This window comes from Hypanus sabinus, chromosome 4, assembly GCF_030144855.1.
Source record: "Hypanus sabinus isolate sHypSab1 chromosome 4, sHypSab1.hap1, whole genome shotgun sequence".
NCBI classification, from domain to species: domain Eukaryota; kingdom Metazoa; phylum Chordata; class Chondrichthyes; order Myliobatiformes; family Dasyatidae; genus Hypanus; species Hypanus sabinus.
The window spans coordinates 87,750,667-87,768,454 of NC_082709.1; the positions used below are offsets into that span (position 1 = coordinate 87,750,667).

Here is a 17,788-nt window from a genome sequence, read left to right on the forward strand (position 1 = left end):
AACTGTTCCTGAACCTGGGGGTTGTAGGGTAATAACAGTTCCTGAACTTGATGATTGTATCGTAATAACTATACCTGAACCTGGAGATTGTAGGGTAATAACTGATGCTGAACCTCGTGAATTTAGGGTAATAACTGTTCCTGAACCTGGGGTTTGTAGGGTAATAACAGTTCCTGAACCTGGTCATTGAAGGGTAATAACTGTTCCTGAACCTGGTGACTGTAGGGTAATAACTGTTCCTGAACCTGGTGATTGTAGGGTATCAACTGTCGCTGAACCTGGTGATTGCAGGGTAATAACTATTCCTGAACCTGGCGGTTCTCGGCTTATAACTGTTCCTGAACCTGGACATTGTAGGGTAATAACTGATCCTGAACCTGGTGACTGTAGGGTAATAACTGTTCCTGAACCTGGAGACTGTAGGGTAATAACTGTTCCTGAACCTGGTGGTTGTAGGGTAATAACTGTTCCTGAACCTTGTGATTGTAGGGTAATAACTGTTCCTGAACCTAGTAGTTGTACAGTAATTATTGTTCCTCAACGTGGTGATGGTAGGTTAATAACTGTTCCTGAACCTGGTGATAGTAGGATAATAATTGTTCCTGAACCTGGTGATTGTAGGGTAATAACTGTTCATGAAACTGGTGATTGTAGGGTAATAACTGTTCCTGAACCTGGTAATTGTACTGTAATTATTGTTCCTGAACCTGGTGATGGTAGGGTAATAACTGTTCCTGAACCTGGTAATTGTAGGATAATAATTGTTCCTGAACCTGGTGATTGTAGGGCAATAACTTTTCCTGAAACTGGTGATTGTAGGGTAAAAGCCGTTCCTGAAACGGGTAATTCTGGGGTATTAACTGTTCGTGAACCTGTTAATTGAAGGGTAACAACTGTCTCTGAACCTGGTTATTGTAGGGTAATAACTGTTCCTGAACCTGGTGGTTGTAGGTTAATAACTGTTCATGAACCTGGTCATTGTAGGGTAATAACTGTTCCTGAAACTGGTGACTGTAGGGTAATAACTGTTCCTGCATCTTGTGATTCTAGCATTAAAACTTTTTCTGAACCTGTTGATTGTAGGTTAACAACTGTACCTGAACTGGTGATTGTAGAGTAACAACTGTCTCTGAACTTGGTTATTGTAGGGTAATAACTGATGCTGAAACTGGTGATTGTAGGGTAATAACTGTTCCTGAACCTGGTGGTTGTAGGGTAATAACTGTTCCTGAACCTTGTGATTGTAGGGTAATAACTGTTCCTGAACCTAGTAGTTGTACAGTAATTATTGTTCCTGAACGTGGTGATGGTAGGTTAATAACTGTTCCTGAACCTAGTGCTAGTAGGGTAATAATTGTTCCTTAACCTGGTGATTGTAGGGCAATAACTTTTCCTGAAACTGGTGTTTGTAGGGTAAAAGCTGTTCCTCAAACGTGTAATTCTGGGTTATTAACTGTTCCTGAACCTGTTAATTGAAGGGTAACAACTGTCTCTGAACCTGTTTATTGTAGGGTAATAACTGATGCTGAACCTGGTGATTGTAGGGTAATAACTGTTCCTAAACCTGGTGGCTGTAGGGCAATAACTGTACCTGAACCTGGACATTGTAGGGTCATAACTGTTCCTGAACCTGGTGACTGTAGGGTAATAACTGTTCCTGAACCTGGTGATTGTAGGGTATGAACTGTTCCTGAACCTGGTGATTGTAGAGTACTAATTGTTATTGAACCTGGTGATGGTAGGGTAATAACTGTTCCTGAAACTGGTGACAGTAGGATAATAATTGTTCCTGAACCTGGTGATTGTAGGGTAATAACTGTTCATGAAACTGGTGATTGTAGGGTAATAACTGTTCCTGAACCTGGCGGTTCTCGGCTAATAACTGTTCCTCAACCTGGTGATTGTAGGATAATAACTGTTACTGAACCTGTTAATTGTAGGGTAACAACTGTTCCTGAAACTGTTGATTGAAGGGTAATAACTGTCCCTATAACTGGTGATTGTAGGGTAATAACTGTACCTGTACCTGGTAATTCTGGGTTAATAACTGTTCCTGAACGTGGTAATTGAAGGGTAACATCTGTACCTGAACCTGGTGATTGTAGGGTAATAACTGATGCTGAACCTCGTGATTTTAGGGTAATAACTGTTCCTGAACCTGGGGTTTGTAGGGTAATAACAGTTCCTGAACCTGGTCATTGAAGGGTAATAACTGTTCCTGAACCTGGTGACTGTAGGGTAATAACTGTTCCTGAACCTGGTGATTGTAGGGTATCAACTGTCGCTGAACCTGGTGATTGCAGGGTAATAACTATTCCTGAACCTGGCGGTTCTCGGCTTATAACTGTTCCTGAACCTGGACATTGTAGGGTAATAACTGATCCTGAACCTGGTGACTGTAGGGTAATAACTGTTCCTGAACCTGGAGACTGTAGGGTAATAACTGTTCCTGAACCTTGTGATTGTAGGGTAATAACTGTTCCTGAACCTAGTAGTTGTACAGTAATTATTGTTCCTGAACGTGGTGATGGTAGGTTAATAACTGTTCCTGAAACTAGTGCTAGTAGGGTAATAATTGTTCCTTAACCTGGTGATTGTAGGGCAATAACTTTTCCTGAAACTGGTGTTTGTAGGGTAAAAGCTGTTCCTCAAACGTGTAATTCTGGGTTATTAACTGTTCCTGAACCTGTTAATTGAAGGGTAACAACTGCCTCTGAACCTGTTTATTGTAGGGTAATAACTGATGGTGAACCTGGTGATTGTAGGGTAATAACTGTTCCTAAACCTGGTGTCTGTAGGGCAATAACTGTACCTGAACCTGGACATTGTAGGGTCATAACTGTTCCTGAACCTGGTGACTGTAGGGTAATAACTGTTCCTGAACCTGGTGATTGTAGGGTATGAACTGTTCCTGAACCTGGTGATTGTAGAGTACTAATTGTTATTGAACCAGGTGATGGTAGGGTAATAACTGTTCCTGAAACTGGTGACAGTAGGATAATAATTGTTCCTGAACCTGGTGATTGTAGGGTAATAACTGTTCATGAAACTGGTGATTGTAGGGTAATAACTGTTCCTGAACCTGGCGGTTCTCGGCTAATAACTGTTCCTCAACCTGGTGATTGTAGGATAATAACTGTTACTGAACCTGTTAATTGTAGGGTAACAACTGTTCCTGAAACTGTTGATTGAAGGGTAATAACTGTCCCTATAACTGGTGATTGTAGGGTAATAACTGTACCTGTACCTGGTAATTCTGGGTTAATAACTGTTCCTGAACGTGGTAATTGAAGGGTAACAACTGTACCTGAACCTGGTGATTGTAGGGTAATAACTGATGCTGAACCTCGTGATTTTAGGGTAATAACTGTTCCTGAACCTGGGGTTTGTAGGGTAATAACAGTTCCTGAACCTGGTCATTGAAGGGTAATAACTGTTCCTGAACCTGGTGACTGTAGGGTAATAACTGTTCCTGAACCTGGTGATTGTAGGGTATCAACTGTCGCTGAACCTGGTGATTGTAGGGTAATAACTGTTCCTGAGCCTGGGGGTTGTAGGGTAATAACAGTTCCTGAACCTGGTGACTGTAGGGTAATAACTGTTCCTGAACCTGGTGATTGTAGGGTAATATCTGTTCCTGAAGCTGGTGATTGTAGGGTAATAGCTGATGCTGAACCTGGAGATTGTAGGGTAATAACTGTTCCTGAACCTGGGGGTTGTAGGGTAATATCTGTTCCTGAAGCTGGTGATTGTAGGTTAATAACTGTTCCTGAACCTGTTAATTCATAGGTAACAACTGTCCCTGAACCTGGTGATTGTAGGGTAATAGCTGATGCTGAACCTGGAGATTGTAGGGTAATAACTGTTCCTGAACATGGTGATTATAGGGTAATAACTGTCCCTGTACCTGTTGATTGTAGGGTAATAACCGTACCTGAACCTGGTAATTGTAGGGTAATAAATGTTCCTGAACCTGCTAATTGAAGGGTAACAACTGTCCCTGAACCTGGTGATTGTAGGGTAATAACTGATGCTGAACCTCGTGATTTTAGGGTAATAACTGTTCCTGAACCTGGGGTTTGTAGGGTAATAACAGTTCCAGAACCTGGTCATTGAAGGGTAATAACTGTTCCTGAACCTGGTGACAGTAGGGTAATAACTGTTCCTGAACCTGGTGATTGTAGGGTATCAACTGTTCCTGAACCTGGTGATTGTAGGGTAATAACTGTTCCTGAACCTGGGGGTTGTAGGGTAATAACAGTTCCTGAACTTGATGATTGTATCGTAATAACTATACCTGAACCTGGAGATTGTAGGGTAATAACTGTCCCTATCCCTGGTGATTGTAGGGTAATAACTGTACCTGAACCTGGTAATTGTAGGGTAATAAATGTTCCTGAACCTGGCGTTTGAAGCATAATAACTGTTGCTACAACTGGTGATTCTAGGGTACCAACTTTTCCGGAACCTGGTGATTGCAGGTTAACCACAGTACCTGAACTGGTGATTGTAGCGTAACAACTGTTCCTGAACCTTGTGATTGTAGGGTAATAACTGTTCCTGAACCTGGTAATTGTAGGATAATAACTGTTCCTGAACCTGGCGGTTCTCGGCTAATAACTGTTCCTGAACCTGGTGATTGTAGGGTAATAACTTATCCTGATCCTGGTGGTTGTATTGTAATAACTGTACCTGAACCTGGAGTTTGTAGGGTAACAACTGTTCCTGAACCTGGTGATTGTAGGGTAATAACTGTCCCTATACCTGGTGATTGTAGTGTCATAACTGTTCCTGAACCTGTCGATTGTAGTGTAATAACTGTTCCTGACCTTGGTGATTGTAGGGTAATAACTGTTCCTGAACCTGTCAATTGTAGTGTAATAACTGTTACTGACCTTGGTGATTGTAGCGTACTAACTGTACTTGAAACTAGTGATTCTGGGGTAATAACTGTTCCTGAACCTGGTGATAGTAGGATAATAATTGTTCCTGAACCTGGTGATTGTAGGGTAATAACTGTTCATGAAACTGGTGATTGTAGGGTAATAACTGTTCCTGAAACTGGTGACTGTAGGGTAATAACTGTTCCTGCATCTTGTGATTCTAGCATTAAAACTTTTTCTGAACCTGTTGATTGTAGGTTAACAACTGTACCTGAACTGGTGATTGTAGAGTAACAACTGTCTCTGAACTTGGTTATTGTAGGGTAATAACTGATGCTGAAACTGGTGATTGTAGGGTAATAACTGTTCCTGAACCTGGTGGTTGTAGGGTAATAACTGTTCCTGAACCTTGTGATTGTAGGGTAATAACTGTTCCTGAACCTAGTAGTTGTACAGTAATTATTGTTCCTGAACGTGGTGATGGTAGGTTAATAACTGTTCCTGAACCTAGTGCTAGTAGGGTAATAATTGTTCCTTAACCTGGTGATTGTAGGGCAATAACTTTTCCTGAAACTGGTGTTTGTAGGGTAAAAGCTGTTCCTCAAACGTGTAATTCTGGGTTATTAACTGTTCCTGAACCTGTTAATTGAAGGGTAACAACTGTCTCTGAACCTGTTTATTGTAGGGTAATAACTGATGCTGAACCTGGTGATTGTAGGGTAATAACTGTTCCTAAACCTGGTGGCTGTAGGGCAATAACTGTACCTGAACCTGGACATTGTAGGGTCATAACTGTTCCTGAACCTGGTGACTGTAGGGTAATAACTGTTCCTGAACCTGGTGATTGTAGGGTATGAACTGTTCCTGAACCTGGTGATTGTAGAGTACTAATTGTTATTGAACCTGGTGATGGTAGGGTAATAACTGTTCCTGAAACTGGTGACAGTAGGATAATAATTGTTCCTGAACCTGGTGATTGTAGGGTAATAACTGTTCATGAAACTGGTGATTGTAGGGTAATAACTGTTCCTGAACCTGGCGGTTCTCGGCTAATAACTGTTCCTCAACCTGGTGATTGTAGGATAATAACTGTTACTGAACCTGTTAATTGTAGGGTAACAACTGTTCCTGAAACTGTTGATTGAAGGGTAATAACTGTCCCTATAACTGGTGATTGTAGGGTAATAACTGTACCTGTACCTGGTAATTCTGGGTTAATAACTGTTCCTGAACGTGGTAATTGAAGGGTAACAACTGTACCTGAACCTGGTGATTGTAGGGTAATAACTGATGCTGAACCTCGTGAATTTAGGGTAATAACTGTTCCTGAACCTGGGGTTTGTAGGGTAATAACAGTTCCTGAACCTGGTCATTGAAGGGTAATAACTGTTCCTGAACCTGGTGACTGTAGGGTAATAACTGTTCCTTAACCTGGTGATTGTAGGGTATCAACTGTCGCTGAACCTGGTGATTGCAGGGTAATAACTATTCCTGAACCTGGCGGTTCTCGGCTTATAACTGTTCCTGAACCTGGACATTGTAGGGTAATAACTGTTCCTGAACCTGGAGACTGTAGGGTAATAACTGTTCCTGAACCTGGTGGTTGTAGGGTAATAACTGTTCCTGAACCTTGTGATTGTAGGGTAATAACTGTTCCTGAACCTAGTAGTTGTACAGTAATTATTGTTCCTGAACGTGGTGATGGTAGGTTAATAACTGTTCCTGAACCTAGTGCTAGTAGGGTAATAATTGTTCCTTAACCTGGTGATTGTAGGGCAATAACTTTTCCTGAAACTGGTGTTTGTAGGGTAAAAGCTGTTCCTCAAACGTGTAATTCTGGGTTATTAACTGTTCCTGAACCTGTTAATTGAAGGGTAACAACTGCCTCAGAACCTGTTTATTGTAGGGTAATAACTGATGCTGAACCTGGTGATTGTAGGGTAATAACTGTTCCTAAACCTGGTGGCTGTAGGGCAATAACTGTACCTGAACCTGGACATTGTAGGGTCATAACTGTTCCTGAACCTGGTGACTGTAGGGTAATAACTGTTCCTGAACCTGGTGATTGTAGGGTATGAACTGTTCCTGAACCTGGTGATTGTAGAGTACTAATTGTTATTGAACCTGGTGATGGTAGGGTAATAACTGTTCCTGAAACTGGTGACAGTAGGATAATAATTGTTCCTGAACCTGGTGATTGTAGGGTAATAACTGTTCATGAAACTGGTGATTGTAGGGTAATAACTGTTCCTGAACCTGGCGGTTCTCGGCTAATAACTGTTCCTCAACCTGGTGATTGTAGGATAATAACTGTTACTGAACCTGTTAATTGTAGGGTAACAACTGTTCCTGAAACTGTTGATTGAAGGGTAATAACTGTCCCTATAACTGGTGATTGTAGGGTAATAACTGTACCTGTACCTGGTAATTCTGGGTTAATAACTGTTCCTGAACGTGGTAATTGAAGGGTAACAACTGTACCTGAACCTGGTGATTGTAGGGTAATAACTGATGCTGAACCTCGTGATTTTAGGGTAATAACTGTTCCTGAACCTGGGGTTTGTAGGGTAATAACAGTTCCTGAACCTGGTCATTGAAGGGTAATAACTGTTCCTGAACCTGGTGACTGTAGGGTAATAACTGTTCCTGAACCTGGTGATTGTAGGGTATCAACTGTCGCTGAACCTGGTGATTGTAGGGTAATAACTGTTCCTGAACCTGGGGGTTGTAGGGTAATAACAGTTCCTGAACCTGGTGACTGTAGGGTAATAACTGTTCCTGAACCTGGTGATTGTAGGGTAATATCTGTTCCTGAAGCTGGTGATTGTAGGGTAATAGCTGATGCTGAACCTGGAGATTGTAGGGTAATAACTGTTCCTGAACCTGGGGGTTGTAGGGTAATAACAGTTCCTGAACCTGGTGACTGTAGGGTAATAACTGTTCCTGAACCTGGTGATTGTAGGGTAATATCTGTTCCTGAAGCTGGTGATTGAAGGGTAACAACTGTCCCTGAACCTGGTGATTGTAGGGTAATAGCTGATGCTGAACCTGGAGATTGTAGGGTAATAACTGTTCCTGAACATGGTGATTATAGGGTAATAACTGTCCCTGTACCTGTTGATTGTAGGGTAATAACCGTACCTGAACCTGGTAATTGTAGGGTAATAAATGTTCCTGAACCTGCTAATTGAAGGGTAACAACTGTCCCTGAACCTGGCGATTGTAGGGTAATAACTGATGCTGAACCTCGTGATTTTAGGGTAATAACTGTTCCTGAACCTGGGGTTTGTAGGGTAATAACAGTTCCAGAACCTGGTCATTGAAGGGTAATAACTGTTCCTGAACCTGGTGACAGTAGGGTAATAACTGTTCCTGAACCTGGTGATTGTATGGTATCAACTGTTCCTGAACCTGGTGATTGTAGGGTAATAACTGTTCCTGAACCTGGGGGTTGTAGGGTAATAACAGTTCCTGAACTTGATGATTGTATCGTAATAACTATACCTGAACCTGGAGATTGTAGGGTAATAACTGTCCCTATCCCTGGTGATTGTAGGGTAATAACTGTACCTGAACCTGGTAATTGTAGGGTAATAAATGTTCCTGAACCTGGCGTTTGAAGCATATTAACTGTTGCTACAACTGGTGATTCTAGGGTACCAACTTTTCCGGAACCTGGTGATTGCAGGTTAACCACAGTACCTGAACTGGTGATTGTAGCGTAACAACTGTTCCTGAACCTTGTGATTGTAGGGTAATAACTGTTCCTGAACCTGGTAATTGTAGGATAATAACTGTTCCTGAACCTGGTGATTGTAGGGTAATAACTTATCCTGATCCTGGTGGTTGTATTGTAATAAATGTACCTGAACCTGGAGTTTGTAGGGTAACAACTGTTCCTGAACCTGGTGATTGTAGGGTAATAACTGTCCCTATACCTGGTGATTGTAGTGTCATAACTGTTCCTGAACCTGTCGATTGTAGTGTAATAACTGTTCCTGACCTTGGTGATTGTAGGGTAATAACTGTTCCTGAACCTGTCAATTGTAGTGTAATAACTGTTACTGACCTTGGTGATTGTAGCGTACTAACTGTACTTGAAACTAGTGATTCTGGGGTAATAACTGTTCCTGAACGTGGTAATTATACGGTATCAACTGTTCCTGACCCTGGTGATAGAAGGATGATAACTGTTCCTGAACCTGGTAATAGTACAGTAATTATTGTTCCTGAACCTGGTGATTGTAGGGTAATAACTGTTCCTGAACCTGGTGATTGTTGGGTAATAACTGATGCTGAATCTGGTGACTGTAGGGTAATAACTGTTCCTGAACCTGGTGGTAGTAGGGTAATAACTGTTCCTGAACCTGGTCATTTTAGGGTAATAACTGTTCCTGAACCTGGTGACTGTAGGGTAATAACTGTTCCTGAAACTGGGGATTGTAGGGTATCAACTGTTCCTGAACCTGGTGATTGTAGGGTAATAATTGTTATTGAACCTGGTGATTGCAGGGTAATAACTGTTCCTGAACCTGGCGGTTCTCGGCTTACAACTGTTCCTGAAACTGGTCATTGTAGGGTAATAACTGTTCCTGAACCTGGTGACTGTAGGGTAATAACTGTTCCTGAAACTGGTGATTGTAGGGTATCAACTGTTCCTGAAAGTGGTGATTGTAGGGTAATAACTGTTATTGACCTGGTGATTGCAGGGTAATAACTGTTCCTGAACCTGGCGGTTCTCGGCTTATAACTGTTCCTGAACCTGGTGATTGTAGGGTAATAACTGTTCCTGAGCCTGTTAATTGTAGGGTAACAACTGTCCCTGAACCTGGTGATTGTAGGGTAATAACTGTTCCTGAAACTGGTGATTGTAGGGTAATAACTGTTCCTGAACCTAGTGATTGTAGGGTAATAACTGTTCCTGAACCTGGTTATTGTCGGGTAATAATTGAAACTGAAAGTGGTGATTGTAGTGTCATAACGGTTCGTGAACCTGTCGATTGTAGTGTAAGAATTATTCCTGACCTTGGTGATTGTAGCGTAATAACTGTACCTGAACCTAGTGATTCTGGGTTAATAACTGTTCCTGAACGTGGTAATTATACGGTATCAACTGTTCCTGAACCTGGTGACAGTAGGGTATTAACTGTTCCTGAACCTGGTAATGGTACGGTAATTATTGTTCCTGAACCTGGTGATTGTAGGGTAATAATTGTTCCTGAACCTGGTGATTGTAGGGATATTACTGTTCCTGAACCTGGTGATTGCAGTGTAACAACTGTTCCTGCACCTGGTGATCGTGGAGTAATAACTGTTCCTGAACCTGGTGATTGTAGGGTAATAACTGATGCTGAATCTGGTGACTGTAGGGTAATAACTGTTCCTGAACCTGGTGGTTGTAGGGTAATAACTGTTCCTGAACCTGGTCATTTTAGGGTAATAACTGTTCCTGAAACTGGTGACGGTAGGGTAATAACAGTTCCTGAAACTGGGGATTGTAGGGTATCAACTGTTCCTGAACCGGGTGATTGTAGGGTAATAATTGTTATTGAACCTGGTGATTGCAGGGTAATAACTGTTCCTGAACCTGGCGGTTCTCAGCTCACAACTGTTCCTGAACCTGGTGATTGTAGGGTAATAACTGTTCCTGAACCTGTTAATTGTAGGGTAACAACTGTTTCTGAACCTGGTGATTGTAGGGTAATAACTTATCCTGATCCTGGTGGTTGTATGGTAATAACTGTTCCTGAACGTGGTAATTGTAGGGTAATAACAGTCGCTGAACTTGATGATTGTATCTTTATATCTGTACCTGAACCTGGAGATTGTAGGGTAATAACTGTTCCTGAACCTGGTAATTGTAGGATAATAATTGTTCCTGAACCTGGTGATTGTAGGGTAATAACTGTTCATGAAACTGGTGATAGTAGGGTAATAACTGTTTGCTGAAGCTGGTTATTCTGGGGTAATAACTGTTCCGGAACCTGTTAATTGAAGGGTAACAACTGTCCCTGAACCTGTTGATTGTAGGGTAATAACAGATGCTGAACCTGGTGACTGTAGCATAATAACTGTTCCTGAACCTGTTAATTCTAGGGTAACAATTGGTCCTGAACCTGGTGATTGTAGGGTAATAACTTATCCTGATCCTGGTGTTTGTATGGTAATAACTGTTCCTGAAAGTGGTAATTGTACGGTAATAACAGTCGCTGAACTTGATGATTGTATCGTTATATCTGTACCTGAACCTGGAGATTGTAGGGTAATAACTGTTCCTGAACCTGGTAATTGTACGGCAATTATTGTTCCTGATCCTGGTGATGGTAGGGTAATAACTGTTCCTCAACCTGCTAATTGTAGGATAATAATTGTTCCTGAACCTGGTGATTGTAGGGTAATAACTGTTCATGAAACTGGTGATAGTAGGGTAATAACTGTTTGCTGAAGCTGGTTATTCTGGGGTAATAACTGTTCCGGAACCTGTTAATTGAAGGGTAACAACTGTCCCTGAACCTGGTGATTGTAGGGTAATAACAGATGCTGAACCTGGTGACTGTAGCATAATAACTGTTCCTGAACCTGGTGGTTGTAGGATAATAAATGTTCATGAATCTGGCGGTTGCAGCATAATAACTGTTCCTGCACCTGGTGATTCTAGGGTAACAACTTTTCCTGAACCTGGTGATTGTAGTTTAACAACTGTACCTGAACTGGTGATTGTAGTTTAACAACCGTACCTGAACTGGTGATTGTAGAGTAACAACTGTTCCTGAAACTTGTGATTGTAGGGTAATAACTGTTCCTGAACCTGGTAATAGTACGGTAATTATTGTTCCTGAACCTGGTGTTTGTAGGGTTATAACTGTTCCTGAACCTGGTGATTGTAGGGTAATAAATGTTCCTTACCATGGTGATTGTATCGTAATAACTGTACCTGAACCTGGTGATTCTGGGTAATAACTGTTCCTAAACGTGGTAATTATATGGTATCAACTGTTCCTGAACCTGGTGATAGCAGGGTAATAACTGTTCCTGAACCTGGTGATAGCAGGGTAAGAACTGTTCCTGAACCTGGTGATTGTAGGATAATAAATGTTCATGAATCTGGCGGTTGCAGCATAATAACTGTTCCTGCACCTGGTGATTCTAGGGTAACAACTTTTCCTGAACCTGGTGATTGTAGTTTAACAACTGTACCTGAACTGGTGATTGTAGTTTAACAACCGTACCTGAACTGGTGATTGTAGAGTAACAACTGTTACTGAACCTTGTGATAGTAGGGTAATAACTGTTCCTGAACCTGGTAATTGTAGGGTAATAGTTATTCCTGAACATGGTGATTGTAGGGTAATAACTGTTCCTGAAACTTGTGATTGTAGGGTAATAACTGTTCCTGAACCTGGTAATAGTACGGTAATTATTGTTCCTGAACCTGGTGATTGTAGGGTTATAACTGTTCCTGAACCTGGTGATTGTAGGGTAATAAATGTTCCTTACCTTGGTGATTGTATCGTAATAACTGTACCTGAACCTGGTGATTCTGGGTAATAACTGTTCCTGAATGTGGTAATTATATGGTATCAACTGTTCCTGAACCTGGTGATAGCAGGGTAATAACTGTTCCTGAACCTGGTTATTGTACGGCAATTATTGTTCCTGATCCTGGTGATGGTAGGGTAATAACTGTTCCTGAACCTGGTAATTGTAGGATAATAATTGTTCCTGAACCTGGTGATTGTAGAGTAATAACTGTTCCTGAAGCTGGTAATTCTGGGGTAATAACTGTTATGGAACCTGTTAATTGAAGGGTAACAACTGTCACTGAACCTGGTGATTGTAGGGTAATAACTGATGCTGAACCTGGTGACTGTAGCATAATAACTGTTCCTGAACCTGGTGGTTGTAGGGTAATAACTTTTCCTGAACGTGGTAATTATATGGTATCAACTGTTCCTGAACCTGGTGATAGCAGGGTAACAACTGTTCCTGAACCTGGTAATTGTCGGGTAATAATTGAAACTGAAACTGGTGATTGTAGTGTCATAACTGTTCCTGAACCTGTCAATTGTAGTGTAATAACTGTTCCTGACCTTGGTGATTGTAGCGTAATAACTGAACCTGAACCTATTGATTCTGGGGTAATAACTGTTCCTGAACGTGGTAATTATATGGTATCAACTGTTCCTGAACCTGGTAATAGTACGGTAATTATTGTTCCTGAACCTGGTGATTGCAGTGTAACAACTATTCCTGCACCTAGTGATCGTGGCGTAATAACAGTTCCTGAACCTGGTGATTCTAGGGTAATAACTGATGCTGAATCTGGTGACTGTAGGGTAATAACTGTTCCTGAACCTGGTGGTTGTAGGGTAATAACTGTTCCTGAACGTGGTAATTGTAGGATAATAAATGTTCATGAATCTGGCAGTTGCAGCATAATAACTGTTCCTGCACCTGGTGATTCTAGGGTAACAACTTTTCCTGAACCTGGTGATTGTAGTTTAACAACTGTACCTGAACTGGTGATTGTAGTTTAACAACCGTACCTGAACTGGTGATTGTAGAGTAACAACTGTTCCTGAACCTTGTGATAGTAGGGTAATAACTGTTCCTGAACCTGGTAATTGTAGGGTAATAGTTATTCCTGAACATGGTGATTGTAGGGTAATAACTGTTCCTGAAACTTGTGATTGTAGGGTAATAACTGTTCCTGAAACTTGTGATTGTAGGGTAATAACTGTTCCTGAACCTGGTAATAGTACGGTAATTATTGTTCCTGAACCTGGTGATTGTAGGGTTATAACTGTTCCTGAACCTGGTGATTGTAGGGTAATAAATGTTCCTTACCATGGTGATTGTATCGTAATAACTGTACCTGAACCTGGTGATTCTGGGTAATAACTGTTCCTAAACGTGGTAATTATATGGTATCAACTGTTCCTGAACCTGGTGATAGCAGGGTAACAACTGTTCCTGAACCTGGTGATTGTAGGATAATAAATGTTCATGAATCTGGCGGTTGCAGCATAATAACTGTTCCTGCACCTGGTGATTCTAGGGTAACAACTTTTCCTGAACCTGGTGATTGTAGTTTAACAACTGTACCTGAACTGGTGATTGTAGTTTAACAACCGTACCTGAACTGGTGATTGTAGAGTAACAACTGTTCCTGAACCTTGTGATAGTAGGGTAATAACTGTTCCTGAACCTGGTAATTGTAGGGTAATAGTTATTCCTGAACATGGTGATTGTAGGGTAATAACTGTTCCTGAAACTTGTGATTGTAGGGTAATAACTGTTCCTGAACCTGGTAATAGTACGGTAATTATTGTTCCTGAACCTGGTGATTGTAGGGTTATAACTGTTCCTGAACCTGGTGATTGTAGGGTAATAAATGTTCCTTACCTTGGTGATTGTATCGTAATAACTGTACCTGAACCTGGTGATTCTGGGTAATAACTGTTCCTGAATGTGGTAATTATATGGTATCAACTGTTCCTGAACCTGGTGATAGCAGGGTAATAACTGTTCCTGAACCTGGTTATTGTACGGCAATTATTGTTCCTGATCCTGGTGATGGTAGGGTAATAACTGTTCCTGAACCTGGTAATTGTAGGATAATAATTGTTCCTGAACCTGGTGATTGTAGAGTAATAACTGTTCCTGAAGCTGGTAATTCTGGGGTAATAACTGTTACGGAACCTGTTAATTGAAGGGTAACAACTGTCACTGAACCTGGTGATTGTAGGGTAATAACTGATGCTGAACCTGGTGACTGTAGCATAATAACTGTTCCTGAACCTGGTGGTTGTAGGGTAATAACTTTTCCTGAACGTGGTAATTATATGGTATCAACTGTTCCTGAACCTGGTGATAGCAGGGTAACAACTGTTCCTGAACCTGGTAATTGTCGGGTAATAATTGAAACTGAAACTGGTGATTGTAGTGTCATAACTGTTCCTGAACCTGGTGATTGTAGTGTAATAACTGTTCCTGACCTTGGTGATTGTAGCGTAATAACTGTACCTGAACTTAGTGATTCTGGGGTAATAACTGTTCCTGAACGTGGTAATTATTTGGTATCAACTGTTCCTGAACCTGGTAATAGTACGGTAATTATTGTTCCTGAACCTGGTGATTGTAGGGTTATAACTGTTCCTGAACCTGGTGATTGCAGTGTAACAACTGTTCCTGAACCTGGTGATCGTGGCGTAATAGCAGTTCCTGAACCTGGTGATTGTAGGGTAATAACTGATGCTGAATCTGGTGACTGTAGGGTAATAACTGTTCCTGAAACTGGTGGTTGTAGGGTAATAACTGTTCCTGAACCTGGTCATTGTAGGATAATAACTGTTCCTGAACCTGGTGACTGTAGGGTAATAACTGTTCCTGAAACTGGGGATTGTAGGGTATCAACTGTTCCAGAACCTGGAGATTGTAGGTTATTAATTGTTATTGAACCGGGTGATTGCAGGGTAATAACTGTTCCTGAACCTGGCGGTTCTCGGCTTATAACTGTTCCTGAACCTGGTCATTGTAGGGTAATAACTGTTACTGAACCTGGAGACTGTAGGGTAATAACTGTTCTCTGAAACTGGTGATTGTAGGGTATCAACTGTTCCTGAACCTGGTGATTGTAGGGTAATAATTGTTATTGAACCTGGTGATTGCAGGGTAATAACTTCCTGAACCTGGCGGTTCTCGGCTTATAACTGTTCCTGAACCTGGTGATTGTAGGGTAATAACTGTTCCTGAACCTGGTGATTGTAGGGTAATAACTGTCCCTACGCCTGGTGATTGTAGGTTAATAACTGTACCTGAACCTGGTAATTGTAGGATAATAAATGTTCATGAACCTGGCAGTTGCAGCATAATAACTGTTCCTGCACCTGGTGAATCTAGGGTAACAACTTTTCCTGAACCTGGTGATTGTAGGGTAATAACTGTTCCTGAAACTGGTGATTGTAGGGTATTAACTGTTCCTGAACCTGGTAATTGTCGGGTAATAATTGAAACTGAAACTGGTGATTGTAGTATCATAACTGTTCCTGAACCTGCCGATTGTAGTATAAAAAATGTTCCTTACCTTGGTGATTGTATCGTAATAACTGTACCTGAACCTGGTGATTCTGGGTAATAACTGTTCCTGAACGTGGTAATTATATGGTATCAACTGTTCCTGAAACTGGTGATAGCAGGGTAATAACTGTTCCTGAACCTGGTAATTGTACGGCAATTATTGTTCCTGATCCTGGTGATGGTAGGGTAATAACTGTTCCTGAACCTGGTAATTGTAGGATAATAATTGTTCCTGAACCTGGTGATTGTAGGGTAATAACTGTTCCTGAAACTGGTGATAGTAGTGTAATAACTGTTCCTGAAGCTGGTAATTCTGGGGTAATAACTGTTACGGAACCTGTTAATTGAAGGGTAACAACTGTCCCTGAACCTGGTGATTGTAGGGTAATAACTGATGCTGAACCTGGTGAATGTAGCATAATAACTGTTCCTGAACCTGTCAATTGTAGTGTAATAACTGTTCCTGACCTTGGTGATTGTAGCGTAATAACTGTACCTGAACCTAGTGATTCTGGGGTAATAACTGTTCCTGAACGTGGTAATTATTTGGTATCAACTGTTCCTGAACCTGGTAATAGTACGGTAATAACTGTTCCTGAACCTGGTAATAGTACGGTAATTATTGTTCCTGAACCTGGTGATTGTAGGGTAATAATTGTTCCTGAACCTGGTGATTGTAGGGATATTACTGTTCCTGAACCTGGTGATTGCAGTGTAACAACTGTTCCTGCACCTGGTGATTTGGCGTAATAACTGTTCCTGAACCTGGTGATTGTAGGGTAATAACTGATGCTGAATCTGGTGACTGTAGGGTAATAACTGTTCCTGAACCTGGTGGTTGTAGGGTAATATCAGTTCCTGAACCTGGTCATTTTAGGGTAATAACTGTTCCTGAAACTGGTGACGGTAGGGTAATAACAGTTCCTGAAACTGGGGATTGTAGGGTATCAACTGTTCCTGAACCTGGTGATTGTAGGGTAATAATTGTTATTGAACCTGGTGATTGCAGGGTAATAACTGTTCCTGAACCTGGCGGTTCTCGGCTCATAACTGTTCCTGAACCTGGTGATTGTAGGGTAATAACTGTTCCTGAACCTGTTAATTGTAGGGTAACAACTGTTCCTGAACCTGGTGATTGTAGGGTAATAACTTATCCTGATCCTGGTGGTTGTATGGTAATAACTGTTCCTGAACGTGGTAATTGTAGGGTTATAACAGTCGCTGTACTTGATGATTGTATCGTTATATCTGTACCTGAACCTGGAGATTGTAGGGTAATAACTGTTCCTGAACCTGGTAATTGTACGGCAATTATTGTTCCTGATCCTGGTGATGGTAGGGTAATAACTGTTCCTGAACCTGGTAATTGTAGGATAATAATTGTTCCTGAACCTGGTGATTGTAGGGTAATAACTGTTCATGAAACTGGTGATAGTAGGGTAATAACTGTTTGCTGAAGCTGGTTATTCTGGGGTAATAACTGTTCCGGAACCTGTTAATTGAAGGGTAACAACTGTCCCTGAACCTGGTGATTGTAGGGTAATAACAGATGCTGAACCTGGTGACTGTAGCATAATAACTGTTCCTGAACCTGGTGGTTGTAGGATAATAAATGTTCATGAATCTGGCGGTTGCAGCATAATAACTGTTCCTGAACCTGGTGATTGTAGTTTAACAACTGTACCTGAACTGGTGATTGTAGTTTAACAACCGTACCTGAACTGGTGATTGTAGAGTAACAACTGTTCCTGAAACTTGTGATTGTAGGGTAATAACTGTTCCTGAACCTGGTAATAGTACGGTAATTATTGTTCCTGAACCTGGTG

At 41.3% G+C, this 17,788-nt stretch overlaps 1 protein-coding gene across 1 annotated transcript in view; it reads right to left on the bottom strand.

Moving 5' to 3' along the window:
* Nucleotides 1-8,467: 8,467 nt before the first annotated feature.
* LOC132392978 (uncharacterized) overlaps nucleotides 8,468-17,788 on the bottom strand; it is a 39,576-nt gene continuing 30,255 nt past the window's right edge. Inside the window, exon 2 of the mRNA XM_059967621.1 lies at nucleotides 8,468-8,920. Within this exon, the coding sequence (XP_059823604.1) occupies nucleotides 8,712-8,920 (209 nt within the window). The 3' untranslated portion in view covers nucleotides 8,468-8,711. The remainder of the gene's footprint in view (nucleotides 8,921-17,788) is intronic.